We start from the raw sequence: 27,196 nt of genomic DNA, 5'->3' as shown, positions 1-27,196 counted from the left end.
GCTCCAGAGCTGTGAGAAATAAATCCTTGCTGTTCAGACACCGCCCCACTCCGCCCCCCCTCCCCCACTGTGGTATTTTGTTTTAGCAGTCTGAGCTAAGACAACAGGAAACGTTGGGGCTGAAAACTTAGATTGGGGTCATAGGAGGCATGTAGGGAAGAGTCCCAGATGGAGAAGAAGACAGACTCTGGCTGCCTCCCGTACTTAGGGGTGAGGCGGACAGAGACAGGCAGTCGGGTGGGAGGGAAAGCAGGAGTGTGTGGTGTCTTGAAAACCAAAGGAAGGGGGGATTCATGAAAGGAGCATCTTGGTCTGCTGGGTCAGAGCAGATGAAGATCGGGAAGAGGAGGTGCTAGAGGTGGCCAGGGCAGCGACTGGGTTTGGAGCAGGAAGGCCTTTACTGCCCTTGACAAGTGCAAGTTCAGTGTTCTGGTGGGGACAACCACATAAAACTCTGGGAAGTTTTGCAGACATGGTAGAACAAGGAAGTGAGATGGTAGGCAAAGGGGAATGGGAGTATTATAAAAGATCTAGATATCCAAAAAGATAGAAAAATAACCAAGCGCCCCCATGTGGTACTCACACACAAGTAAGGGGACAGCACTGTCGGGGCAGTGCTAGGCCTCAATGTACCCTTGAGAGAATCTTCAGCACTGCGGGTGGAGGCACCCATTGATCTGAATTCCGTTTTTCCTCCTGTCTCTGGTTTCTTTTGCGTTTACATTGGAATCAGTTCCTGAGCAAAATATTATTTGCATATTAATCAGCATTACCTAATGGGATCATGTAACAGATTTTCTTCTACAGGCTCTAGTAGTGAGCTCCATTCAGTTTTATTTAACTCCAAAAAACGACCTCTAGGCATGTGTGCCGGGCAAGGCTTAAGATGGGACTCTGAAGAGCTTGCAAGTGACCGCTGCCCTAGGGCTCCCCTGCCTCCCAAGGGACTCTGCAGTTGCGTCCCCAACAGGGTCCCCAGCAGGGAGGAGTCCCCTTGCGGGGGTGGAGCGCCCTCGGGCCCTGCCGCCCAGGCTAGGTGTCTGATGGGGGAGGTAGGCGCTCCCACTGCAGTGTACCCCTTCCAGCCCAACCCCCGCGGGGCAGGCGCAGACCTCCTTGGAGCGCCCCGGGGCGGGGCCGGCGCCGCTGGCCAGTGAGCGATCAGGGGAGCGCGCCTGCTCCGCCCCGCGGTGTCCGCCCCCCCCCCGCCCCGCATAGGCAAGGCTGTGGAGGCGCCTGGACCCTGATACCTGCCCTGCCACCCTCTCAGCACCATGGCCGCTCCCGCTCCCCTGCGTGACTGCCAGGTAAGTGGAGGCAGAACCCGGCCCGGCTCCACGGCCCAGGGATGGCGTGGCGCCCGCGGCGGGGCGGGATCGACCAGCGTGGGAACCGAGGTCAGCTGGAGAGTTGGCCGTCAGGTCCTGGCGTGCGTCCTGGTTGCAGGAAGGGACCAGAGCACCCTTCCGTGGGACCCCGGCCGCGTGTCTCGGCCCCTCGGAGACCCCGGGACCTAAAAAGCATTAGCCCAGGCATGGCTTGGGACCCTCCAGGGTGGGGATCCCGGACATATTTTGCAGAAGAAGGTGGAGTTCAGGGGCCTTGCCCCGGAGTTATGCAAGAGGTAATCTGGGCTGGGGGTGGAGGTGGGTGGGTGCAGGATATTTCTCCTCCCAGGGGAGTCGCAGGTCTGTGAGGCTCTGGTAGGGCACCAAAGGCAGCCCTAAAAGTGAACAGGTGTGAGTAGTCTGATGAAGCTGAGAGAGGGGAGGCGTTGTTTTGGTGTTTGGCCCATAGCCTTGCCGGCCAGATGGAAATACCACCCTCCCCACTAAGCAGGCTAGCGTTATACCCCTTTCCTGCCCTCCTAGACCTCCCTTCAGTCTTATCAGGGACTTACATGTACTGTGTGCTTGCTCTCTGAGCAGACACTGCACGGGTGCCCCATATATCCTCTAGAACCCCATGTGGTCCAGCCAAGGATCTGATAGAGGACGTTGCCAGGAGGCACACAGCTACTCAGAGACCACCCCCCCCCACTCCTCCACCCCCCCAACCCACACCTACCCCCCCACCACGCTGGAATTTACATGAGGCTCGCCCACCCAGGGCTCAGCTTCCTGTGCTCTGCACTGTCTCTGAAATCTGAGAGTCCATGCCCTCAAGGCTGGGGTTTCTGGAAACCCAGACTGGGTGACAAACTTCTGCATTTGGAGATCCTCTGTGCTTGGGTGTGGGAGGTTTCCATTTGGAGGATAAAGGGGTGTTCTCTTCTCGCTGTGTGTAGGCATGGAAGGATGCCGGGCTCCCACTCTCAACCACAAGCAACGAGGCCTGCAAGCTGTTCGATGCTACCCTGACCCAGGTATGGCTCCCGAGCAATGCGGTGGTCTCCGCTCTGAGGCCCACCGTGCAGGTTTGAAAATTACTGAAGCTTTTAGGGAACATATTTTTCATGTTTAAATGTTCGGTATCCCCTTTTTTATGCCGGCAAGTAAGCGGCCCTGAGGCACGTGAGCCGCTGTGCCCCGCACTCCCATCTAACATAGGGGTATTTGATTTCTAGCCCAACGCACATATCGCCCGATGCACTCTCATGCAAAGCTGCTGAATGATGACCACGGCGGGCACATGCTCGAAGCTTTTACAGCTTACCACCTTTATCAGCACTCTGGTTTTATAAGCAGCGAAGCCCATCAGCCCCGTGGCGACCCAAGTCTCCTGGTCAGCGTGGGTACAGTAGGGCATCCTGGTGACACAAACACGCTTCGTCATGCTTTGACTCCACAGAGCCCACAGCTTGGAAAGTGGCACATGCTGTTTTCCATTTCATGATGAATTTAGGAGCCAGTGACAGTGGAATTTATGTACTCTGGGGCCTGGTGTTGGAAGCATCTTTGCCGACCCATGGCACAGCGGAGAGGTGGCCCCAGGGGTGGGCAGACAGCAGTGGGATATTTATGAAGGTGCTGACCCTCCCTGGGCATCCCCCTGTGGCCTGCGGGGCTCGATGTGGGTCCCCTCCACTAAGGGCCTGGGGCCCTGTACTGGATCGAATCTTCAACTATATTGCTCTCAGCTTGACTGTTAGCCCGTCCACCATGTTCCCAGCTATTTCCAACACCAGCGAAGGAGCCTATAGTTTTGGAACTAGGAGGGTCTCAGAGGCGGAGTCCAACTACTCTGACAGGTGGGGAAACTGAGGCCCAGGGAGCTGAGCTGGCTCGTGCATTCAGGTAGGGCAGAAGCAGGATGCCCTTGGGTCTGTGTATGCCAATAGAAACCCCCAGACCCTGTGCTTATCATGAGCAATGAGAGAGCACTGCCTACTAAGTCCATCCATATGACTTAAGGACCAAAAAAGCGTTTAGAAGCCCAGGCAGAAGCAACAGCCAGTGAAATGCCGTTAGCTTGTCGCAGGCCTCCACTGTGCACCTGCGAGCTCTGTGCTCTTCCTGCTCCTTTTGGCCTTGGTCGATCCCTTGATTTGTTACACAGCCCGAGTCCTTAAGGTAGCATGGTCTACCCCGACCCCCGCATGGCCTGTGTATATTCTGTCCCATGGGTCAGGGTCTCTGTACCAGTGTGCGTTAGACTGCCTCCCCTGTGTCTTAGGGAAACATGCTCAGCTAGTTCTGTGAAGATGTAGGTTAGACATCGTGATGTCTAGACATCTAGACAAACGTGATGAGACAAGTTTTAAAATCCAGTGTATTGGGGCACCTGGGTGGCTCAGTGGGTTAGGCCTCTGCCTTCCGCTCGGGTCATGATCTCAGGGTCCTGGGATCAAGCCCCGAATCAGGCTCTCTGGTCAGCGGGGAGCCTGCTTCCCCCTCTCTCTCTGCCTGCCTCTCTGCCTACTTGTGATCTGTCAAATAAATAAATAAATAAATCTTAAAAAAAAATAAATAAAATCCAGTGTATTATTATGGTTTTAGGATTTTTTTTTTAAATGGGCATTTTTATTTTATTTATTTTCTCTTGCCTAATGCGGGGACCGAACTCATGGCCCTGAAATCAACACCTGAGCTGAGATCAAGAGTCTTATCCTTTACCAACAGAACCATGCAGGTGTCCCCCAAAATAAGCATTTTGCAGGGAGAAAAGATTAGAAACACATCTACCCAATGGGGGTGAGACTGAGTTGGATCATTGGGCTTTCATGCCTCTTTCTTTTTGTCCTAAATGTTTAATAAAGTTCTTTTTTGGAAGGAATGAATAAAAGGTAGGAAGCTTCCTACTGTGGTACCGGATTTCAAGGCCCATCTTTTGATCAAAGAAGCCACTGCTCTGGGCAGGTCGTCTGTCAGGACGAAGCTTCCTTTAGATGTTTTCCTTTCTGAAAATGGCGACCTGATCGTTTCTAGAAAACGTGCCTTCAGTTCTGGGTGTTTAGTCTTTTCACATGAGACCAACCCAGGTGTGGTCGCTTGGAGTGTGGGCTGTAAAGTCCTGAATTCTCTAGAGAGAAGATCCGGACTGAGACACACGCCTTCCTCAACATGAATGAAGGACTCCCTGGGGACAGGTCTGTTCTGTCTTTTCTGTTTCAGTATGTCAAATGGACCAACGACAGAAGTCTTGGTGGCATTGAGGGCTGTCTGTCGAAGCTCAAAGCCGCGGATCCAACCTTCGGTGAGTGATGCCGTCCCTGAATTGAGCCCCCTCGTGTGGGTCCAACACCTCTCTGGTTCCCTGACTTCGAGACTCAGCTGGCACGGGGACGGCAGGCTGATGGCAGTGATAGGGCTGGCATTTGCTCGGAGGGAGGGCAGGAAGGCGACAGCCACTGTCGGGCTTAGAATAACAGCTGATTTTGTACAGGTGCCAGGTTCCCCAGAAGCCATCTTCCTAATCTTTTCCCTCATTGTTGGTCAGTTCTGCATGAAAGATGCTGATCCCACTTCTCAGAGGAAGAAAGGGAGCGAGAAATGTATCCAAAATGACCCAGCTGGTAGTTGGGTGGCTGGGACCACACAAGGCTTTCTGTATCCCGGACCTGTCTCCGGAGCCTGAGAGGCAGCGAAGGCAGCCTTTCGGGACCCTGGTGAGGTCTCAGCCATGGAGACCTCGTGAAAGAAGTTGGCATCCCAGATAAGCCATGTGAGTGTTGGTGGTACAGTAGTGAGCATAGCTGCCTTCCAGATAAGCCTTGTGTGCTGCGGGCATAGGTAGGTCAGCCCAGGGCATTCTGGAACCTGCTGAGGACAGGGTGCACAGAATGGGGGCAGAAGGAAGCTGGCCCAGCCTACAGGGGACCCGGAGTCAGGAGTGTGCTCAGGCACGCTGAGCAGACCTCTGGCCCCAGGATAGAAGCAGGGACCAAAGGGGTCATCCCAACACTACACTATAGTCGGATCCTGGGTCTCGGGCCTGGGCTAGTGACCGAGTTCCGAATCCCAGCAGACACCCTGGCTCTGTCAGGCTGAGGGCTAGGAAGCTCAGGTAGGGCCTGGGGGTCTGCAGACCTGCCGGCAAGGTTGCTACAAGGGCCACAGGCAGACCCTCCCGTCCCCCACCGCACCCCCCATGCATGGACGTGGCTCAGACCCACTGTGCTCCAGAGACCAGCCCCTGGCACTGGACTGAGCCCTTCCAGCTTCCAGCTTCAGCTGAGCCCTTCCCTGGCGTCTCTGTGCGGGCGGTAGTGAGTGCTGGCGGAGGAGGGAAAGCAGGGCTGGAGGGCCATGGGAGCCCATGGGCAGCGCCTAACCAGTCCACCCAGTGGAGGGGTGGGGGGAGATGCCCCAGACACTGGCACGCACCACAGCGCCCTTGTTAGAAAACACTGGTTCAGAGTGCCACTCCTCCGTGTGCCACTCAGGGTCCGGCTGAGCTCCGACTGTGGTGGGGGCCCAGCGCGCAGCGCACCAGCCACTGGGCCAGGCCCTCCTGGGATGGGGGGTGTTTATTTCACACTCTGGCCAGGCTGGCAGGGTGGGGGCGGGGCAGGGCGGAGCCATCGAAGTCACTCGTTGCTCTCCAACCTTTCCCCAGCCATGGGTCACGCCATCTCCAACGGCCTCGTGCTGATCGGCACTGGAAGCTCCGTGCGGCTGGACAGGGAGCTGGACCGGGCCGTGAAGACAATGGTGGAGGTTTCCCAAACACAGCCGCTGACGCAGCGGGAGCGGCTACACGTGTCTGCGGTGGAGACCTTTGCCAAGGGGTGAGGGCCTCTCTGGCCAGGCGATGCCATGGGCACCCAGTACCCTCAGCAAGGGGGACTTGGGGTTGTTCTCACCCTGCCTCCCTCGGCCCTCTCCCTGCCTGCTGCTGTGCCTGCACCTGAACACAGATGAGGAGACAAGTGGCTAGGATTTCTGATCTAGCGTTCAAAGCAGCTACTTAACTTCTTTAAATGAATTGGTTATTATGTTTGTTGCAGAAATAATAGGACCACCTTAGAGAAATCCTTAATACATATACATACATAATACATGCTACATACACACCCTCGTGAGCGTCTGCTGTGGCTTTCAAGGTTGTCCCCTGCCTCCATTGTCCCCACAGCTGTCCCCCTGTGTGTGGATGTCGTGATCCTGGAGCCCCTCTCCGGGATAGCCAGTGCATCTGGTCAGGCAGGGTTGACGCTCTGCCCAGCTTGGTGACCTGAGTGGATGGTATGCGGCTTCCAAAGCAGTAAGCAAGTTGTGCCTGGCCTTTTCTGCTGGGTCAGTGCCAGTGGCCAGCCCGGCCCGGGGTGGGCTTCCCCCCACCCTACAGACTTCCTGTGGCTGGTTCACCGGCTTTGGCAACTTGTTAAACCAGTTTTTGGTTGGTTTGAATTCTAGAGTAAAGCTTCCCACTGGTTTTTCAATTTTCTGAGCCACAACCTAACATAGAAACTTTTGTGTGTGGGTGTATATATATAGTATGTTCTCTCTCTCTCTATCTCCTTCTCTCTACCCCACCTCCCTCCCTCTCCCCTCCCCTCTTGATATATTATATGCATTTCTGTTGAACCGGTGCAGACTGGCAAGAAGCAAGGGCTTCTCTGCCTCCTGTGGATAAACTGTATGTCCAGTGTTGCTGAGAAATCTCTCCTTGTCTCGCAGGAACTTTCCCAGAGCCTGTGAACTATGGGAACAGATCCTCTGGGACCACCCAACGGACATGTTAGCCCTAAAATTTTCCCACGATGCCTATTTTTACCTGGGCTACCAGGAGCAGATGCGAGATTCTGTGGCCCGAATTTACCCCTTCTGGACACCCAGCATCCCCCTGAGCAGGTATGTGCCAGCTGGAAATCACCTCGTTTCTTTCTTCTTCTCCCTCCTGTGCCCTGAAAACATGACCCTGCCCTAAAAATACTGAATCTACTGTGGCTATTTTCCCTATCCTTGCAAGTGAAAAGGTCTCTCCGTTTGCTGTTCATCCCATCCTATCCAATGGGTGAGGCAGTACCGTATGTATCAACCCAGGGTAGTTCTGCCACAGTAACAAATAGCTCCTAGATCTGACTCTCCAAAGGCTCATTTCTCGCACGTTCTACACACCTGTCACAGGAGGGCTGAGGGCTCTGCAACCTTGTCCTTGTTTCCCTCCTGCATCAGTGACCCAGAGGATCTAGCAGACCACTGAGGGACAGAAGAGGGCATCCCTGGGGGACTCCCAGTGGCAGGGCTCAGAGAGGAAGGGACACACTCTGCCACTTCCAAGTCAGCCGGAGCTGGTCACCCAGCCAGGGGAGGGCAGGATGTGCATCTCTGTTCTGTTCTCGGGAGGAGAGGGAGACCCTGAGTGCCTGAGCCACCCTAGTGACCACCACACAGAATGACCCCTATCGTGTCTAATCACAGGTTGGGGGGGCACCTGGGTGGCTCAGTCGGTGAAGCGGCTGCCTTCCGCTCAGGCAGGTCATGGTTTAGGGTCCTGGGATGAAGTCTCGCTTTGGGGTCCCCTGCTTAGCAGGGAGATTGCTTCTCCTCCTACCCCTCCCCCCTGCTCATGATCTCTCTCTCTCTCTCTCTCACTCTCTCAAGTAAATAAATAGAAGTTAAAAAAAAATCACACGATGGTTATGTCCATCACAGATGGGCTCATGGATTAGAGAGCTGTGTTATCAGGGTTCTTCACAGAAACAGAGCGAAGAGGGTACGAATATCTGTAGCTGTACCATTTATATGTATATAAGTGTGTGTGTGTGTGTGTGTGTATGGAGATTGGTTGATTGATTTTAAGGAATTGGCTCACGAAGTTACAGGGATTGGCAAGAAAGTCTGAAATCCACAGACTGGGCCAGCAGTCGGTGGGATCAGGCAGGGTCTCTGTGTTGCACTCTGGAAGAAGAATTCCTTCTGGGGACCTCACTCCTTTCTCTGACGTCTTCAACGGATTGGATGTGGCCCACCCATGTTATGGAGGGTAATTTGCTTTATTCAGAGTCTACAGAGTTAAAAGTTAACACACCTGAAGAAAACCTTCACAAAAGCACCTAGATATTGTCTGGCTGAACAACTGAGTGCCATAGCCCTGCCGAGTGGGCCGGTGAGATTACCTCATCACAAGAGCCCGGCAGGACCGGGTAAACCATGAGCATTCCGTACATGTGTAAATGTTGCAGGGGAAATGACCCCGATAAATATTTAAAAGAAATATTTAAATATTTAAAGAGATACTTAAATATTTAAGAGAAATACTTGAGTGTTTGAAAGAAATAAATATTTGAAAGAAAAGTCTGAAAGCCAGTGTGCTAGGACGTGGCTTCTGTGAATCACGAGAGCCAGGCTTTGTCTATGTGCATGGTAGTAAGCATAATGTCTGAGTCACAAATAGGAACTCCGTCACTCTATCGTGTTTTCCCATAATCCCTCCAAAGCCCAGGAGAGAATGCTCCTTTCAGCCTGGTACTCTGTGCTGGCGATTATGGCTGAGAAATCATAGGGCCCATGTATCCCGGGAAGTGTCTTCAGGCCCATCCGGGCTGGCCCTGGGCAAAGAGGGCGCAGGACAAAAGGGTCCCTGCCTCTAGGCGCTGGGTCTGGGGAGGAGCTGCCCAGGGAGCGCAGGACAGGCCGGGGGCTGGGCACGCCTAGAAGCCACCACCAGCCTGCACTCCCTGGTGCTTCCCCAAGAGGCGAGAGGCGTCCTGGGCTGTGCCTCTCGGTGGGTGCCCCCCCACCGGACAGGAAGGAAATGGCCCCCAGCATCCTTAGGGGAGACACTGTGTTGATGGGGGTAGGGTGTGAATTGCCAAGGGGCCCGCTCTAGACACAGGGCTTGGGGGTCGGACAATGTGGTAATGGTGCTCCCCAACGGCCAGGGTATCCAGTGACTTGGGGTGGTGCCCAGCTGCTGAGGCGGAGGTGCCCATCTCCCAGGGCTGGCAGAACCGTGCCACAAGCCGGGCAGCTTAAAACAACAGACATTCATGTTCTCAGCTTTCTGGAGGCCACAAGGCAGAAATGAAGGCATCAGCAGGGCCATGCTCCCCCTGAGGGCTCCAGGGGAGAACCCCTCCTCGCCTTCTCACCTCTCCTTAGCTTCTGGAGGTAGCTGGCAGTCCTTGGCGCTCCTTGGCCTGGAGCTGTGCCACCCCGGCATCTGCCTGTGTTCTGTGGTTCCAGTGTGTTTGTGTGTGTGTGTGTGTGTGTGTGTGTCCAAGCCTTCTCTCCTCTCTCTTGTTTTTGGTTTTTTTTAAAGATTTTATTTATTTATTTGACAGAGAGAGAGATCACAAGTAGGCAGAGAGGCAGGCAGAGAGAGAGGAGGAAGCAGGCTCCCTGCTGAGCAGAGAGCCCAATGTGGGCCTCGATCCCAGGACCCTGGGACCATGACCTGAGCTAAAGGCAGAGGCTTTAACCCACTGAGCCACCCAGGCGCCCCTCTCCTCTCTCTTGTGAAGACTTTGTTTTGTTTTCAGCTACGTGAAAGGCATCTATTCATTTGGATTGATGGAAACCAACTTCTATGACAAGGCAGAGAAGCTGGCCAAAGAGGTGAGAGGGCCCTTGCCAAGGGGCTGACCCCTCAGGGAGGGCCGTCGGGTGGGGCAGAGCACACACGGCCCCCCACAGGCCTCCTTTTCCTCAGAGACACTGGGGAAGATTCGTGGCCACGGGCGAGCACAGCCTCTCCTCCCGCGGTCTGCAGTCCGCACACAACCTTTCCGGGCTGGGAAGGTGGATGAGGCCGAGGGGGGGCTGTGTTCACCTCTCCCTCGAGGCCCCACAGGAGGCAGCTCCAGGCTCCCCCAGCTCTGTCTGTCTCAGAGCAGAGCTTTAGGGAGATGCCCCGTGACTGCAAACGCAAGCTGCTTCCCTGAGGGCCCTGACCCGGGGGCTGGGCTCCTGCCAGCCAGCCCTTCCCTGAACCTCTGCCTCCTTCCAGAGGGAGGGGACCCAGGTGAAAGTGCAGAGGAGGGTGGGTGTGTGCTGCCCGCCAGCCCCGGTCCGTCCGTCATGCTCTCCTGGTGGGCTGGCTGGTACCCGGGCGGGTGGTGGGCACCCCTCACCAGGGGCCCAGGACCAGGCAACAGGCTGTGGCGGTGGACTTGGGGCTCCGAGTGTCCTCTGTGGTCCTTGGAGTCCCTGTCCTCCAGCCCCTGTCCTCAGGGGAGTGGAAACTGAGGCCAGGTGCAGAGGGGCTGTCACGCATACAGGCACTTTATACACAGCTGCTTAACCTGCTCACATCTACCACGAGGCACTGCCTTCCTCATTGTCCCCATGAGGGGGTCACGGCTCAGAGAGGGGCCATGGCTGGAGCCTCCTTCACTCCATGCAGCTCAGGGAGGGCACAGCAGGTGCTCGGCCAGGCCTCCTCACCGGACCGCTGTCCTTCAGGCTGCCTGGACCAGACCGGGCTTCCCACATCCCACCCAGTGCTCCTTCCTGCAGATATCGCCCTAGTTGGCCCCCAGTACCCCTCCCCAGGAGGCCGTGAGGTTTCTGAAATGTGTTCCGTTATAGAGATGGAGCCCAGACTCGAGTGCAGGGTGATGGCTCCGTGCTTCAAGGCCTCTGGGCTCCCTGGCTGGGGTAGGCAGGCCACACTGCCCAGGGGGGTCAGCCACAGGAAGTTGCCCTGGAGACCATGGCAGCTGGACCCCCTCCTTCGGTGGTGTCCATCTGGGCAGCCAAGGGCTGGCAGGATATTTCCAGAAGCAAGAGGACAGACAAAAGGTGCAGGCTTATGCCTCACTGTGGCATAAGGAGGTGGTGGCCTGGGGAGCCCTGCTCTGCTGGCCTCATGCCCCTTTCTCCTGCTGCACCCCCTCCTACAGGCGGCACACTCTGACCCCAGTGCCGGTACACCAGAGATCACGGAGCAGGGCCCCACAGTGGCAGTGACCGCCACGCCTCCAGGAGAGCGAGGCCCGCGCACCGGCTCCGCTGGAGTCTGGAGAGGCCTCGGGCTGGTAGTGCATGGGGTGTGGGCCTAGCAGCTTTGAGCCAAACCCCAGGGGCAGGGAGATCAAAGGGCGGAGGGCAGGGGAGCACAGTGCTCAGGAAGTGTGGAGCCCAGGGATGGGCTGAGGCTTAGGGCGGGGGAGGTGGGCAGGGCAGGCCCTGGGGGCAAATGCTAGGGGTACCTACTTGGTGGTGCTGCGCCTTTGTGACTCTGACCCAGTGAGGAAACTGATCAGGAGTCCCTCGCAGAGGGTGGGCCTTAACCTTGGGAGCTGCCCCGCTCCCTACGCTGAGCGGTAGCCCTCACGTCCACCCTGCAGGAGGGCAGCACCTCAGTGGGTCCCTTCTCAGGATGCCCCTTTCTTACAGCGTCCCCACGTGGCCTGGGCAGGCCTGTGCAAACAGCAGGTGGAGCAGAGAGGCTGGGCTTGCTGGGGACAACCTGTCGGCCTAGACCCCACAGCAGGGGCCAGGCCAGGGACTCTGCCTCTGGGAAAAGCATGGGGCACCGAGGCAGCGGGGCTGGGGGAGGTCGTGATCTGGTGTGCGGTTCGGGAGACCTGGGCTCCTGTGGATGGTGAGCTGGGCCACTTCAAGCCTCAGCCTACTGCTCTGTGCCTGGCACTCAGGAGGTGCCCAGGACAGAAGCTGAACCCAGGAGGAAAAGAAGAAGACAACCGTGGGGTCGGAATCTCACCTGTGTCCTGCCTGCCTTGCCGGTTACTGTCAAGCTCACTGGTCATGGGAGGGCCTACTGTTCTGAATAGTAAGAACATCAGAATGCGCCCAGAAGGCCATTCATAGGCGTGTGGTCGTCTGCAAGGGGGAGCCAGGAGCCCGAGTGGGGGGCGGCGGTGGGCTCAGCATTCGGACCCTCTGGGGCACTTCACTTCCGCGGTGCTGTTGCTTCTCACCAGGGGGGACAGGCCCAGAGAGGCTGGTTGGCCTGTTGCAGGGGACTCAGCCGCGTGTGGGAGGCCATGGGGCCCTGTGGCTGAGTCCCGGCCTTGGAAAGAGCCAGCTGCGGTCCTGCGTCAGTCAGCCAGCCTCCCCAAGCTCGGCCCCTCAGCTTTGAGGGGGGCAGTGATACCCTCACTAGTGACAGCACGCGGACGCCCAGCGGGGCTGGACTCGGGGATCATTGTCGTTCTGAGGCAGAGCCCGGTGCCCACACTTGTGCCAGCCCCACGCGTGCCCGTCCAGTGCGGGCCCCTTGTCCCAGTGTCATTTGGAGGTGCCTCAGGTCCCCGGGCGGCCTGACAGATGCACATACTCTCTAATCATCTTTCACGCCCTCCCTGTGTAGGCTTTGTCTATCAACCCCACAGATGCGTGGTCGGTGCACACCATTGCCCACATTCACGAGATGAAGGCAGAAATCAAGGACGGATTAGAGTTTATGCAGTCCTCAGAAGCCCACTGGAAGGTACGATTTTTGTCCACGGGTCCCCTGCCTGGAAAACCCCAGGCAGCCCCTTGAGTTAAGCCAAGGCTTTATGGACAGCAGTTCCGGGGTGCAGCTTAGCTTAGCTCTGGGAAAACTTGTGTTCTGCTTAGAGGAGTTTCTGTCAAGCCACAGTGTCCCCCCTGGGAGCCACATGGCTCCCCGCCAAACCTGCCAATGTTTTACAGGTGATTCTAGAGTATGTTTTGTGTTGGGGCATTTGGTGTAAAGGCACGGAGTGGAAAACTCCCAGGGCACAAGAGCCTGTCCCCGCTGAGAACCTGGAGGGCCCTGAGCTGCCCCTTCTGCCACCACCTACCAGCCGGCTCAGCAGGGACTCCTGGGGTGGGGGTCAGCGCCAGGTAGCTCTCCTTCCTCTGTGTGCATCGCGTGTCCCCAGGGTTATCTCTGGCAGTCAGCCTGGCCACCTGTCCAGGAGTGGTCTGCAGCCCTGCCCTCCTCTGTGCTATGGTGGGCTTCCCCAGGTCCCGCTGGCCAAGGCGGGGAGTCTGTGCCTGGCACCGAGCAGCAGGTACTCAGTGCCCGAGGGAACCAGGAAGAGACCAGGAATCCAGCAGGGAGCAGGCAGGGACTGGCACAGTCCCTCCATCCCTCGGAGCTGCTCCCTGGCCTGGGACGTCCCAGCGTCCCAGCAGAGCAGGTGAACAGGGGTGAGATAGCATTTCAGAACGATGATCCTGGGAGGTTCACACACAGATCTTTCTGAGGATCCACAAACACTAGGGACGGGAGAGGCACTGGGGCAGCCTGAGCCAGGGCTTGGGGAGGGGGACGGTGGGGTGCAGTCCTGCCCTTAGGCTGATACTGCTAGCTCTTACGAGAGCAGTGGGTCTGGGGTCAGGGGCGCAACTGTGTGGCCACCCTTCCTGCTGAGGGCCAGGGGCTTGCCTAGGCAGACCTGAGGAAGCCCAGGGAAGGCCTGGCCAGGGCCTTCTGGTGTGTCCCTCCCCCAGATGCTGTGATTTTACGGGTGTTTGAGGTCTGGTTGGACCCTGGGGCAAGAAAGTGACCCTCTGAGCTTTGTTTCCTCCTTGGTACACCTGCTATGATAACAACTATGAAGCCCTTGGCCCCATATGAGTTCCTATGGGTGTTGGTTCCAGACATGTGTAAAATGAGGCAGTCCAAGCTGGCTAGTCCCCTGATGTTTGCATCTGTCCCCCGTGGTGGCTTTGGGCAGCCTCTGGCCTAGCATTACAGCCCTGCGATTGATACTGTGACCTGGCGCTCCCTTTCCTCCTGCTCCTGCCCCAGACTGGAGTTCAGACTGTGCCACCCTGGACACCTCACTGAGAGTCCAGCCCAGACTTCTATGTCCTTAACGGCCCAGTCAAGTGGGGTGAGCAGTTTCCCAGCAGCCCATGAACCACACCATGATGGGGGCACTCTCAGGGATGTGGAAACTCAGAGGAGGCATTCGACCCCATTGGACTTGAGGGGGAAGTGGTCAGGGAAGGCTTCCTGGAGGAGGCAAACACTGAGCTGAGTATGGAAGGATGGTTTAAGGGTTTGCCAGGTAAAGGTGGGGAGATGGAGGGTGTCCCAGCCAAGGACCAGATCGAGCACAGCCATTAAGGCCTGCCAGGGTGGAAGGAAGAGGAGACAAAGGCATCTGGATGTCCTCAAGCACAGGTGCGGGGTGGACGTGGGCCAGGGAAGGGGCGTGGTCAGTTTCTTTTTCCAAGAAAGGGAAGGTAGCGCCCAGGGAGGGGAGGAAGCATCTGCAGTGGCCTCAGAAGGAAGGGCGGGGCATCCACGGTGGGGCCGAACGGGTGCCAGTAGTAACTGTCCAGATGTCAACCCCGCCCCTCTTATTTGGAGGGCGTCGAGCCCGGGGCTTATTGATCCTCATGGCTTTCTTGGGACTTGGACACCCGGCGGGGCTCTGCACCCATTTGTGCAATGGATTTATCACCCATTTTCTCTACTCCGTGCATAAGGAGGGCTTGAGGCCTGCCTGGATGTCGGCCCTACTCCTCCCACTCCAGCTGTGGGGCCGACACGTCACCAGTCCCTCTGAGCTGGGCCCAGGCAACCTGGCCCCAGGAGACATTTCCTGAGCTCAAAGAGCAGGGAGGGGCTCGGCCCCATCACAAAACCACAGCCAGTAATTTCGGTCCCACGGGCTGTCAGATTCTTCTCGAATTTTCTCGTTCTTTCCCCAGGACTCTGATATGCTTGCTTGTCACAACTATTGGCACTGGGCTCTGTATCTGATTGAGAAGGTAAGACGGCCCACTCTTACCCTGTCTAGACGTCCAGTGAAATCAGTCTCTTTCTACCTCTTGCTGTATCCCAGGGATAATTTTTTGCGTTTGCACATTTAGATAATGTCTTGTTGTAACGGAACATCCACGTTTTCAAATAACTTTTCAGGCTTAAATGACCTTAGGCATTTTTCACTGTCTGGACATGGAAATTATGTATCTTGTACATTATCTATGGAGACGATCTAGACGGAGAGTCCTCTGCGGCTGGAGTGAACAGCCAAGCCCCAACCCCCCAGATTATATCTGAAGGAGACATGACACCCTCCAAAGGGTTTGTCCCAGTGGACGTGAGGGTCGGGGATAACACCCTTGATCCCAGGGATTCAGCACCTTCTTGCAGTGGTGCTTACCACAGAGACAATCTAGAAGCTCCCCGGAAGTCCAAAGAGAGACACTGGAAGGTGAGGGCCCGCTGTGCTCAGGGTCTGGAGGAGAGCAGTGGTCCCCACTGAAGGTACTGAAAGGAAAATAGAGAGAAGAAAAGACTAGAAGAAGTACACGAGAAAGCCTGTAACATCGACAAGCGCCATGGGGACATTCAGGCCTCGACAGAAACCGTCCGTTGGGTAGCAGAGGCCAGCGCCGCCTCTCCCGGAGCATAGGGGCTTCTGCTCAGTGACCCTCAGACCCTCTAGGCAGCTCAGCCCATCCCCTCATGCAGGGTGCTGGTGGCGGGCAGGGGATGGACTCTCCAGCCCCTCTCGCGGTGTTACCTTTGACCTTTGTCCCGTGTTGATCACGCCCACTTGATCCTTGCAGGGAGAATACGAGGCCGCCTTGACCATCTACGATAACCACGTAAGTCCACGTCTGCAGCCAACCCAGTGGATGGCAGACATTGGCCTTTTAGTCTCTAACACATAGTTGAGCCCGTCAGCACCGTCTCAGCCAGAAACGCAGCTGGAGAGAGAACTCCTTTCTGGTGCGAGACCTGGGGTTCGTTCTTGCCAAGTGGTGGCGCCGCTGGGACAGGGTGAAGGCGCTCACTGGGTCCCGGCGGGCGCCGGTACAATGGCACAGCTAAGTTGGTCTTTTCTGAAATTCCGGAATTTTCTGTAGTCCTTTCACACGGATCATCTTTGGTACAACCAATGATCTGCCCACAGGAATTTTTCTTTCTTTCTTTCTTTTTACTAAAACACACGCAAAATTTGCCCCGAGACCGTTTTTGACCCTAGGGTTCCGTGGCACTGAGGCCACTCACCAGCCCCACAGTCCGTCTCTGGAACAGACTGCAGCCCCAGGCCCAGTGAGCACGACTCCCCTTCCCCCTCCTCCAGCCCCCAGGCAGCTTTTAAGAGAAAAGAAGGCTGACTGCAGCTCCTGGGAAGCCCCCTGCATGCTTTGTAATAGAAGGCTGCGGGGGGTGGGGGGATGTCACAAAAATGTTTGGGGCCCAGGCCTCTAACCCCGAGGAAAACTGTCAGCAAAGTGTCCGTTGATTCCTCCCTTCGAGTTCTGTCAGGATTGTGGGGTGATACAGAAGGTCGGCTCCCTCCACGCTGTGAGGGACAGGTCAGCTGAATGCAGAACCCGCCAGCATGGTCTGAGGCCAGGGTCGGGAGGGAACAGTTGCCAGCGCCCGGCCTGTGCTCAGGGCTGGGGCCTTACTTCAGGTCTGGCACCTGGCGTGGCCAGACACTTGGGCAACGGGCTGGTTCTGGAAGCTGAGGGTGCAGGGTGATGGCAGTGAATGCTGTTGGCTGAGGGCTGGCTCTGTGTAGGCCCCACATGCGGCCCATCCCTGTGGCCACATGCGGCCCATCCCTGTGGCCCCTTACTTGCCCACCACCCTTGTCCTCCAGGTCTTCCCCAGCTTGAAGGCCAGCGGGGCGATGCTGGACATGGTGGACAGCTGCTCCATGCTGTACCGGCTGCGGATGGAAGGTACAGACGTGCACCCTCCCCTTGGGCTCCTCTGCCCTCTTCCCTCCCTCAGAACGAGGGGAAGGAACTCATTGCTGAGCCACTCCAGGTCCTGCCGCAGACCCGAGCGGCTTGCCTTTGTATGGCCTTGGGTCCCGGCTCTGCAGCCGCCTTCCAGCCAGCCTGAAGCCAGTGGGCTCTAGCCTCTGCCCCCCTTTTTTCCAGGGGCCATCATCTCTGGGTGCACAAGCTCAGGGTCCGTGCCGTTCCCGTCGCCTGCCTGCCAGCCTGGCAGAGCACAGCTGGCACCTGGCCCCTGGCTCTGTGTGCTGCCTCCTTTCCTAGTATAAGAGGGTGACACTTCCTCAACTCCCTGGGATTTCAGACAGAGAGGTTTCTCAACACCGTGACCCCACGCTCTGCAGGCAGCCTGGATAGCTGCGACCACAGCTCTGGTGCTTCTGGCCAACAGCCCAGGTGCCAGACGGTTTCCCCTCTCCCTCAGGCCCAACAGAGCCAAAGCTCTACTCATGCTAGGCCCTGGGCCGGCGGGACAGCGTGGGGATGAGTATGCCTGCGTAGGGCAAGCTGTTTCCAGGAAGGCCTCCCGGTGGGAGTTAAATGTGAGCCATGAGGCCCGTGGAGGGTTTTGCTTGGCAGAGGTGGGAGAGGATGTGATGTGCAGAAAGCAGCCTGTCCAGGGCCCCCAGGACACAGAAACCAGCTGCCTGTTACCGGGCAAGGAACCAAAGACAGGGTCAGTGTGGGCAAGGATGAGAGGCGGGCGGCTGGAGCCCAGAAGAGTCTGGCTTTGATCTGGGTCTGCAGGGAGCCTTCTAGAGCAGGGCTGGGCAGGATTCCCATCTGCCTCATGGGGCTGAGCTCAGGGAGGCCGAAGCCTGCACTTTCTGAAGCCGCCTGGAGCTTTCTGGGGACCCTGAAGACTCGTGCCCCCAGGCACATACCCAGGGAGGCCTGCGGGGACAGAGGCTGGCAGGCACAGTGGAGGGAAGGGAAAGGCCGCTTGCTCCCTCACCAAGCAGAGCAGAGACTCAAGAGACCGGTCTGATTTGCTGCCTGAGAGACAGAGGTCAAGGGCAATGTTTCTACCATAGGGGTCACCCCCACCAGAGGTAGGAAGGAGGTAGTAACTCAGAGGAGTCAGGAGGGATGCGAGGCGGGGGAGGGGGCCAGGGAGCAGAGCAGAAGTAGGGGCCGTCCAGCACTGAGAAATCCCGACACAAATGTGAGAGAATGTTATTTATTAACTCTGCCGACTTTTATTAGGTAGCAGGTGCCATGCCAACGGTAATCCCAGGACAAATTTCAAAAATGGTTTTGGGCTTCGTCCAAGGGGCCAGAAACTTCAATACCCTTCAGTAGGTTGTTCTTTTTTTTGCAAGCATCTACTGCATTTATAATTAAACGAAGTTAACATAAACGGGGCCCAAAGGCCTCTGTGTGAGGCCAAAGGCCACCGGCCAGCCCCGCTCCCCGGCCTAGCCTCCCCAGCTGGAACACAAGGGCCTCTGGGGGACGTGGGGGGGTTCAGGAGGCCCGTGCGTAGAACATGCTTACACGGGACACCAGGCCTGCGGGTTTCTTCCCTGTGCCTTCAGGGGTGTCTGTGGGTGAGCGGTGGCAGAATGTCCTGCCTATAACCCAGAAGCACAGCCAGGACCACATCCTGCTGTTCAACGACGCACACTTCCTGATGGCATCCCTGGGAGCTCGGGACTCCGGGACCACCCAGGAGCTCCTGACCACCCTGCAGGATGCCAGCAAGTATGCCGAGGGGCCAGGGACCCGCTGGGAGGGCCATGGGGTGCTGGGGGCGGGCTGATGTCTGCTCCATCCCCGGCCAGACCGGCCCAGGAGGCTGGGGTTGGAAGCCCCACTGGTGAACGCTGCCGTGGGGATGCCCATGGAGGGTGGCTGTCATACGCGTGTCCCACAGGTGTGTGCCCCCACCAGCTATATCACGCAAGGACATGGCTGTTCTCCTAAGAGCCAGAGTCACCTTTCCATTGCCCCGCTGGGGTTGGGAGCCTCAGTGTCATGGGTGCTGCCTCCCACGGGGGGGGCTGGGGTATCGTGAGGCTCTGGAACCAGAAAGCCTTGCTGAGTACCTTCTGAGATCCTGGACAAAGGTCTTCTCTGCTCTGAACCTCAGTCTTCTCATCTGCCAACTGGGGACAGTGCCTGCTGAGGCAGGCTGGGCAGAGAGGGAGGTGCGGTGGTGTGGCCACACAGCCCCCTGTCCCGGTTCCTGGCATGGGTGGGAGCCAGTTTCCATCCCAGGAGAGGCCAGGGAAGCAGCCACACGTCTCCCACCCAGAGGGCTGGAGCTGTGGGAGCCGTGACCCCTGGTGCTGTCCTGGGGGCGGTGCTGGAGCTGGCCACCAACCCAGCTACCTGCCCGTCCCCTCCCCCCAGAGCAGAGCTGCAGGATCCATGGGCCTCCACTGGGGAGGCAGCTTCAGGCAAGGTGTCCGCAGCTCAGCAGCGGTCATGTCAGTCCGGGAAGGCCTGGGGAGCCCACCGGGCACTCCCAGGATCTGATTCTTGCTTTTTATTTATTTTTAAATTTTTTTCAAGATTTTATTTATTTGACACACACAAAGAGCCAGTGAGAGAGAGAGAACACAAGCAGGGGGCGTGGAAGAAGGAGAAGCAGGCTTCCCACAAAGCAGGGAGCCTGATGCGGGGCTCGATCCCAGTACCCTGGGATCATGACCTGAGCCGAAGGCAGACGCTTAGCGACTGAGCCACCCAGGCCCCCCTGATTCTTTCTTTTAAGACAGGCTTGGAGCAGGCTGCTGCCACCATGCCCGCTGTCCCCGTGACCCAGCTCAACCCCCACCTGCTGGCCAGCAAAGAGACATGGGCTGTGACAGCTGTGTGCCCCAGCGTGGGGGCCACCTCCAGAGCCGGGCTTTACCTGCACGGTGTGCAATCCTGACGGCCCTGTGAAGCTGGCACTGTACCCACACTTTACAGATGAGCAAACTGAGGCCAGACGTTGTGGGACCTGCCCGAGGTCCCCCAACAGCACAGTCCAACCCTGTGGAAAGGGTTGTTCAAGCCAGGGTCGAGAGAACCCTGTTCTCCCCCTTCCCGTCCGCTTCTCCTCTGTCAGCACCCCTGACCCAAGCACCTGCTGTGTCGGGCACAGAGCCAGGGATGCCGGGCTGAGGAAGAGCGGCCCATTCCCTCAGGACATCTGAGTCAGGCAGTGTAAGGTGTCCTGCCAGTAACTGAGGGCACCTCCTTGGCTGGCAGGGCCCCCGGGGAGAACTGCCAGCACCTCCTGGCCCGTGATGTGGGGCTGCCCCTGTGCCAGGCCCTGGTGGAGGCCGAGAACGGGAACCCGGAACGTGTTCTGGAACTGCTCCTTCCCATCCGCTACCAGATCATCCAGATTGGGGGCAGCAACGCCCAGGTAAGCCCCCAGCCTTGGGCTGCACCGCTGCCGATGGCCTCTCTCCGGGTCAGCGCCCACGAGCGTGGGTGTCCTCGTCTTTCCCACACCCAGGAAGTTTGTTCCCGAGAACAGGCCTGCCCGCGGTGGGATGGGGGCTCCCATCCCTCATCCCATGTTACACTAGCCTAACCTGCCCCACTGACTTCTCAGAGAGACGTCTTCAACCAGCTGCTGATCCATGCGGCCTTGAACTGCACATCTGGTGTCCACAAGAACGTGGCACGGTGAGTTCCTCGCTCATACCCATGCCAGGCGTGGGGACATCTCTGAGCAGAGCTGCCCATCTCACTTGGGGGTCTCCCCAGAGGCTTCCAGCCTGCCCTGAGACTCCCACCTCCCTCTGCCGGAGACGGTTCCCACCTTTGAGGTTGCAAGGACGTGAGGCTATGGGGCGCTTGGTTTTCCCTGTTAGCACACTCGACTTGACCACTGGGGTCCACCCACCCCCACGCTGGCCCTCCTGCCCTTCCTAGCCCTCCCAGCCGAGCCACGCTGAGCTGTAGTTACCCAACATGTCCTGCTCCTTCAGGGGCCTGGGCCTTTGCACATGCTGCACACTCTGCTGGGATGCCCTTTCTCACGGGCTCTGCTGGGTTCCAGGAGGCGGGGGAGGGAGCAGGCCAACCCAGGGCCTAGCATGTGAAGCGTACGTCTCCTGTGGGAACCCTAGCAACTATCTCGTGTACACACACACACACACAACTTGCCCTGGGTGCGGACCGAGACACCTTGCTCTGGAGGCTGAGCTGGCTGGGACTCAGGGAGGGAGGGTGCCCTGAAGAAGAGACAGTTGAGAGGCGGCCCGCAAACCAGCAGATCTTACCAGGCGCAGTGGTCAGGTTAGGAGGAGCAGGAGCTGGAGGGTTAGGGGTGTTGGGGCGGGGGCACCTGAATTAGAAAGCACTGCAAAGCCCAGCCCTCACCAGCAGCCTGGGAGCTCCCACGCCCCAGCCTGCCTTGCCCTGCACGCGGCACTCCGGTCTCCTCGTGGGTCCCCTGCACCCCACTGGAACACGAATGGGAAAGGGGGCAGGGAGGGGCTGTGGGGTACCTGGTGGGTAGAATAGGGGTCAGGAGACCCAGTGAAGTCCGTGGTGACCCTAGGCTGAGCCCTGGAGGTCAGGCAGAAAGGCCCAGGGTTTAAGCTGCATGAGGCCCAACTGTCCTAACAGTGTCTCCAAACTGAGCAGAGCAGGTGTTCTCAGCACTAATGAAACAACTGTGCGCGCTCTGGGTGCTCTGGAATTGGCTGGATGGCTGACGCGTCCCAGACACATGCCCCTCACTGTTCACCCCTCCATGGCCATCTGCCGCAGCCACACACCTTTCTTTAGGGGTCACACTGCTTAGAGTTCCAGGCCCCCATGTGGGTGCAAGTTGGCATCTCAGGTTGGCAGGGAAGGTGGGGCCCCTTGGATATCCCCTCTTCAGTGATGCTGTCCCCTCTTTTCCCATCTCAGCCCCAGCCCGAGTTGCCTGTCCTTTCTTGGGGCCCAGGGACCACAGGGCACCCCCGCTTCTAGGAGGTTCCATCACAGACCTTGTCCGTTTCCACAGGAACCTTCTGATGGAGCGTGACGCCTTGAAGCCCAACTCACCCCTGACCCAGCGGCTCATCCGAAAGGCCGCTGCCATCCACCTCCTCCAATGAGCTGGACCTGGCCCCCTCCCCAGCGTCGGTTCAGCTGGCCCCTGAACCCTGAGGCTAGAAGCAGCTAGAGTCTGTTAGTTAGGGCTGTTGAGTAATTTGCAGCTTTAAGCAGAAAGCCCTGTAACCAGCAACATTATGGGAAGTAGGGACACAAATCAATTTTAGACATGACTCAGAATCTTGGAACCCTCTGTTCCAAGGGCCAAGGGCCAAGGCGCATGTGCCAGCAGTTAGAGCCAAAGTGGGCAGCGCTATTGCCACTTGCCTGGCAAACTGTTTTCCCAGGGGACTCTTACACCTCCTGGGTTGGGGGGGCTGGCTTGGCTAGGGGAGGGGAGTCCTCCCCTGGGGAACACTCTCTCCCCTGGGATAAGCCCTCTCCTTTTGTCTTCCCCATCAAATTCTAGATACGTTGTCCCATCTTTGGGGCGAGAGCACCCATGGGGGTAAGTGACTTGCCCAGGGTCACAGCTACCAGAGGCCCTGAGATTCACCTTGGACCCCCAGCTGTGGCACCCACCCCCCCAAAGCAGCACAGGCATGTGGGGTGGCCCTCTCCTGTCTTGGAGAAGTCCGTGGACTTCCCCAGGGAGCTCCGGTGGTGCCAATTAAGGGACCTCGGGTATGTGGCTTCCTTTGCCCACTAGGACTTGAATCACATGGGCGCTCATGCACTGAGCGGGCACACTTTCTGGGGGTTGTGGACTGAACTCAGGGTTGCCCTGTCCTGGCAAAAACCAAAGTCCATGGAGCTTTACTGAGATCCGAGCCAGTTTTCTGGCCCCAGAGACACTCCTGAGCAAGCTGCTGATTTCACTGGAATGTACTTGTGAGGGGCGATCCCCACCTCTAGATGTTTCTCAGGTTCCTTCGTGTAGGCTGAGATTAGATAAGGACTCAGGGAGGGGCAGTGGAGGCCTCCAAACTGATTAGACAAATTTCTGAGATTAAAATAAATTAGTTAATTGGTTCCTTTGCCTGACTGTGCTGGCGGCACCTTTCATCATCTCCCACGTGCCAGGCTGGGTCCTGGGGAGACAGGCTTCTCCTTAAACTTGGGCGTGGGGGGCGGGACATTGAGTCCAGAAGATGGGTAGTTACAATAAGATTTTGAGAGAGGTGCTCTCTCCATCCAAGAGCTAGGGACACAGGCCAGAGGGGAGCCTACCCTTCCATCCTGAGCTGTCCCCTCTTGTTCCCTGCCCACATTTCATCTGCCCTCCCCTCTCCTGGTTCCAAGGAGGATACAACTTGGCCAGTGAAGCCAGGAACCCTGATCCCTCCTCGGGGAAGCCCTCCTCGAACCCACTGTAGGCTGGCGAGGGTGCCCACAGGGCTGTGGGGATCCGGGCCAAGCACCCTCCCGACCTCCTGTTGCAGTCGCCTTGTGATTGAGTCAGGCAAACAGAGGCCTTCGGACCATCGACAGGGCATGGGCACCCCAAAACCAGCTGCTACCCTCAGGAGGCCCTGCTAAGTGGTGGGAAGCCTGGAGCTCCCGGGCTGGGGGGCCCAGCAAAGCCAGCGTGCTCAAGGGTGAGCAGGACCCCAGAGAGGCAGCTGGGAGATGACCTAACCCAGTGCCCTCCTTCGAGCCCCTCTTTCCTGGACTTCCCGGTTCCTCAAGTCAGTTAATTCTCCTCTTTTTAAAGCCAGCCTGAAGCTGGTTTTGTGTTTCTTACAACCCAAAGGCTCTTGACAGATACCTGCAGCTGGATGTGCCTGGTACCACTTTTCTTCTCCGGTTAAGCAGAAACCTGAGCAAAAGACAATGGAATTCATGGGGCGCCCAGGTGGTGCAGTTGGTGAGGGTCTAGCTCTTGTTTTCAGCTCGGGTCGTGGTCTTAGGGTTGTGAGATGGAGCCCCGTGTCAGGCTCTGTGCCCAGTGTGGAGTCTGCTTGAGATTCTCTCCCTCCTGGTCATGCTCATTCTCTCTGTCTCAAATAAATAAATCTTTAAAAAAAAAAAAAAAAAAGCCAAAAGACAATGGAATTCAGAAGGGACCCCATGGACGGAGACTCAGGTGGTGGAGGCGAGGTCTTGGTGGACCCAGCACATCCGAGTGCAGTGGGAAGCCAAAGGCTACAGAGGGAGTCCTCTGATAGAAAAGACGTGTTGGGGATGCCAGCACAAGATAAGGGGGATGCAGAGGTCAGGCTGGTCTCTGTCCAAACTGCTAGACACTGCCCCCCAGCCCCTCTCTCCACCTCCTACCCCTTCAATATCCACCCGCCACTCTCTCAGCTCTTGCCTGGAGTCCATGGCTGGGCTGCATGAGGCTGGGGGACATCACATAACCGAGCCCCTGCCATGCCTTTTAGGGGCTCACGGTCTCACTGGGAGCTGGAATCAGGAGCAATGGAAAGGGAGCACAACCACACAGGGTGATTGGCGTGGGTGATGGGAAGCCAGAGACAAAGTGGAGTCCAGATGCCAGCCAGTATAGAAGCCTTGGCGTAAGTCCTGGGCCTGGGAAGGCTGCCCCCTGGACAGCTCTCCACCCAATCTGCCTCAAATAAACAACTCATTACGACCCCTGAAAATGGTGTTCCTCCCTCTGGAGTTCAGACCTTCCCAGGCCCCTCCTTCCCACATCCTCCCCCAGCCTCCAGTCCCACATACCCAGAGCACAGCTTCCTGACACGGTGTCCCGAACGGAGCCCCTCGTCTCACCCTCCCGGCCACGAGCGGGGCGTTACTCACACCTGGTTTACAGTCCACCGCGCAGCGCGGTCAGTCTGACGCTGCTGCGGACGGACCTATTCACTGGCCAGTGCTCCGCGTCGCTCGGACCAGGGCTCTTGCTCCCCGTGCGGACTGCACCCCCGGGCCACCGCGCCCTGCGCACCCCTCCGACCCGCCCCCGCCTCTTGCTCTCAGAACAGACCCAGCTCCCCCGCGGGTGTAAAGCGCAGGGCCGGCTTCACCACGCCTCCGGCCAGCTCAGACCCTCACCACGGTCCCCCGGCACCCTCGGCTTCTCCTGCCGCGCGGGCAGCAGCGGCGGGGCTGTGCGCTGGTGCGGGCGGGCCCGGGGCTTGGCGCCGACCGGCAAGCGGGGCGCACGAGGCACACGCGCGCCCCCACTTCGGTTTCCGCCGACGCTTCGCGGGCAACTGAAGCCCCTGCGTGTACAGACAAAAAGCTGGGGTCCGAGCCACGTCCCTCGGCACGCGCGGCTACCCTGACGCCAAGCCTGCGGGGACCCGGCACGACGGTCCAAAGAAGCCCACGCCCGCCGACCAGCAGCGGGCGCCGGCGGAACCGAGACTTGCCCGGCCCACCCGCACGCGGAGGCAGTGCGCATGTGCGCCGCGCCCTGCTTCCCGGCGGCTCCGCCCCCAGCCCCCAGGATGCGCCGGGCGCGGCGTCGTGGCGCAGCGCCTTCAAACCGGCCAATCGGCGGCCCGCGCCGCGCCCGTCGCGCCGCGTTTAAACCTCGGGCCGGGGTGGGGCCGTCGGGTGTCGCCGTCGCTCGGGTGAGGGGTGCCGTGGGTCGGGCGGGGTCCTCTCGCGCTTTCCGTGGCGCTCCCGCGAGCGCGGGAACTTCCGTTGTGCTCGGTCGTGGAGTTCCGTCCAGATGAGGGCCCCGGAGCTCCCGGCCTGGGGGCGCGCGGCCCCGGGGGTGCGAGGCAGAGGGTCCCGGCGGCACCTCCCGTGGCCTCCGGCCGCCATTCCCCTCCTCGCCTGCCGGCGGCCGCCCTCTCCCTGCGTCCGGGTCGGGGCTGCAGCAGCGCTCGCCGGCCTTCACGGGGTCCGGGGGGAGCGCCGAGGGCCTGGGCCCCGCACCTGCTCACCGGCCGGCCCTGTCCTCCCTCCCCGCAGTGACTCCCTGACAGCCGTCGCCGTGAAAAGAGGACGCGCCGCCAGCCCGCCCGCCAGGAGAAGCGGAGATGGACGTCCCAGGGGAAAACGGTGCGTCCTCGCCGCTGCAGCGCCGTGGTCGGGGAGCTCGAGTGCCCGCATCTGCGAGAACTTAGTCCCGTGTTTGTTTGGCGCTCACCGGTGCCCTGCGCCGGCCAAAGTCACGTCCCCGCCCTAAGCGTTGTGCCTCCGTCCGGCCTCTTTGGTTTTCGGTTTTCTCCCTCGCGTTCCCCCCAACTTCGGATTTCCCTCAAAGCGGGGGTTCTCTGCAGCCCGACCCGCTGGGTATACCCGGAGCGGAGAACACCGCCTGGCACCTGGCAGGCGCCCGGGACTGGCGGGACCGAATCTGATGTTTCCTCTTCGTGTTCATTGCTGGTTCCTGTCAGCTGAGGCTTGTTTAGAATCTCCGTGACTTTCTGGTCTTGTTCTGTCCCCGTCTGGCTTGAGCATCAGGGTGAGAAGACCGCCTCCGGAGGTGCGCGGAGGCCCAAACCCTCCTATCTTTCCCCTAAGGCATGTGGGCGTCCCTGTATCCTTTGCTCCTGGCAACATCCGTGTGAGGCCGGTGGACTAGGTATCCTGGACACTTCATCCTGCCAAGAGCGTCCTGGGGGCTTCGCCAGTTTCATCACGACTTCCTCCTATCTAGAAACATACTTGCCGCTGCATCCCTTCCTCCTTCCCGTCTGTACCCTCACGTTCAGTACCAGTCCCGAGTGCGTGCGGTCCCATGGGCTGCGCTGGAGGACTTCACCCCTTGTCACAACCCTCCCGGCCCCTCGTAGCCTTACTTCGTGCCTGTCCGTGTGCTTGTGCTCACCACTGACATGCAGGTACAGCCCTTCCACCTCTCTGGCTGGTTTATCCACCTCTTTGCAAGCTCTTCTTCCTCTGTTGTCTTCTGAAGCTGATCTTTCCCAGGACATGGTCCGGGGTCTCTCTCTATCCCCCCGACCCCAAGGGCTCTCAGACGCTTCCAGGTGTTAAACTCCATCTGCTTTGTAGCGGGGCCTCCATTTTGTCTTGGACACAGTCTTTCCCCAGAGTCTGGATTCTTTTTTTTTTTTTTTTTTTAAGATTTTATTTATTGATTTGACAGAGAGAGATCACAAGTAGACGCAGGCAGAGAGAGAGAGAGAGAGAGAGAGGGAAGCAGGCTCCCCGCTGAGCAGAGAGCCCAATGCGGGACTCGATCCCAGGACCCTGAGATCATGACCTGAGCCGAAGGCAGTGGCTTA

The 27,196-nt window shown here is 58.3% G+C and overlaps 2 protein-coding genes across 2 annotated transcripts in view; both read left to right on the top strand.

Moving 5' to 3' along the window:
• Positions 1-1,235: 1,235 nt before the first annotated feature.
• Positions 1,236-22,443, top strand: TTC38 (tetratricopeptide repeat domain 38). The gene is made up of 14 exons (XM_032882768.1): positions 1,236-1,307; positions 2,288-2,365; positions 4,554-4,635; positions 5,998-6,169; positions 7,059-7,232; positions 9,866-9,941; positions 12,661-12,780; positions 14,985-15,044; positions 15,849-15,887; positions 16,895-16,976; positions 18,575-18,740; positions 20,238-20,397; positions 20,590-20,663; positions 21,997-22,443. Exons 1-14 carry the CDS (start codon positions 1,275-1,277, stop codon positions 22,088-22,090), a joined length of 1,410 nt encoding a protein of 469 aa, XP_032738659.1. The 5' UTR covers positions 1,236-1,274; the 3' UTR covers positions 22,091-22,443.
• A 3,425-nt stretch (positions 22,444-25,868) lies between these two features.
• Positions 25,869-27,196, top strand: part of GTSE1 (G2 and S-phase expressed 1) — a 19,728-nt gene continuing 18,400 nt past the window's right edge. The window contains exon 1 of the mRNA XM_032882767.1: positions 25,869-26,006. Within this exon, the coding sequence (XP_032738658.1) occupies positions 25,985-26,006 (22 nt within the window). The 5' untranslated portion in view covers positions 25,869-25,984. The remainder of the gene's footprint in view (positions 26,007-27,196) is intronic.

This window comes from Lontra canadensis, unplaced genomic scaffold (assembly GCF_010015895.1).
Source record: "Lontra canadensis isolate GAN:19392208 unplaced genomic scaffold, GSC_riverotter_1.0 scaffold84, whole genome shotgun sequence".
Taxonomy (NCBI): Eukaryota; Metazoa; Chordata; class Mammalia; order Carnivora; family Mustelidae; genus Lontra; species Lontra canadensis.
Note: the sequence above shows the minus strand (reverse complement) of the source record. Positions and strands in the feature narration are given on the sequence as shown.

Coding starts and splice junctions, on each gene's coding strand:
- TTC38 (XM_032882768.1), top strand. CDS start 1,275: ATGGCCGCTCCCGCTCCCCTGCGTGACTGCCAG. Junction 1,308..2,287: donor CTCCCCTGCGTGACTGCCAG/GTAAGTGGAGGC, acceptor CGCTGTGTGTAG/GCATGGAAGGATGCCGGGCT. Junction 9,942..12,660: donor CAGAGAAGCTGGCCAAAGAG/GTGAGAGGGCCC, acceptor CTCCCTGTGTAG/GCTTTGTCTATCAACCCCAC.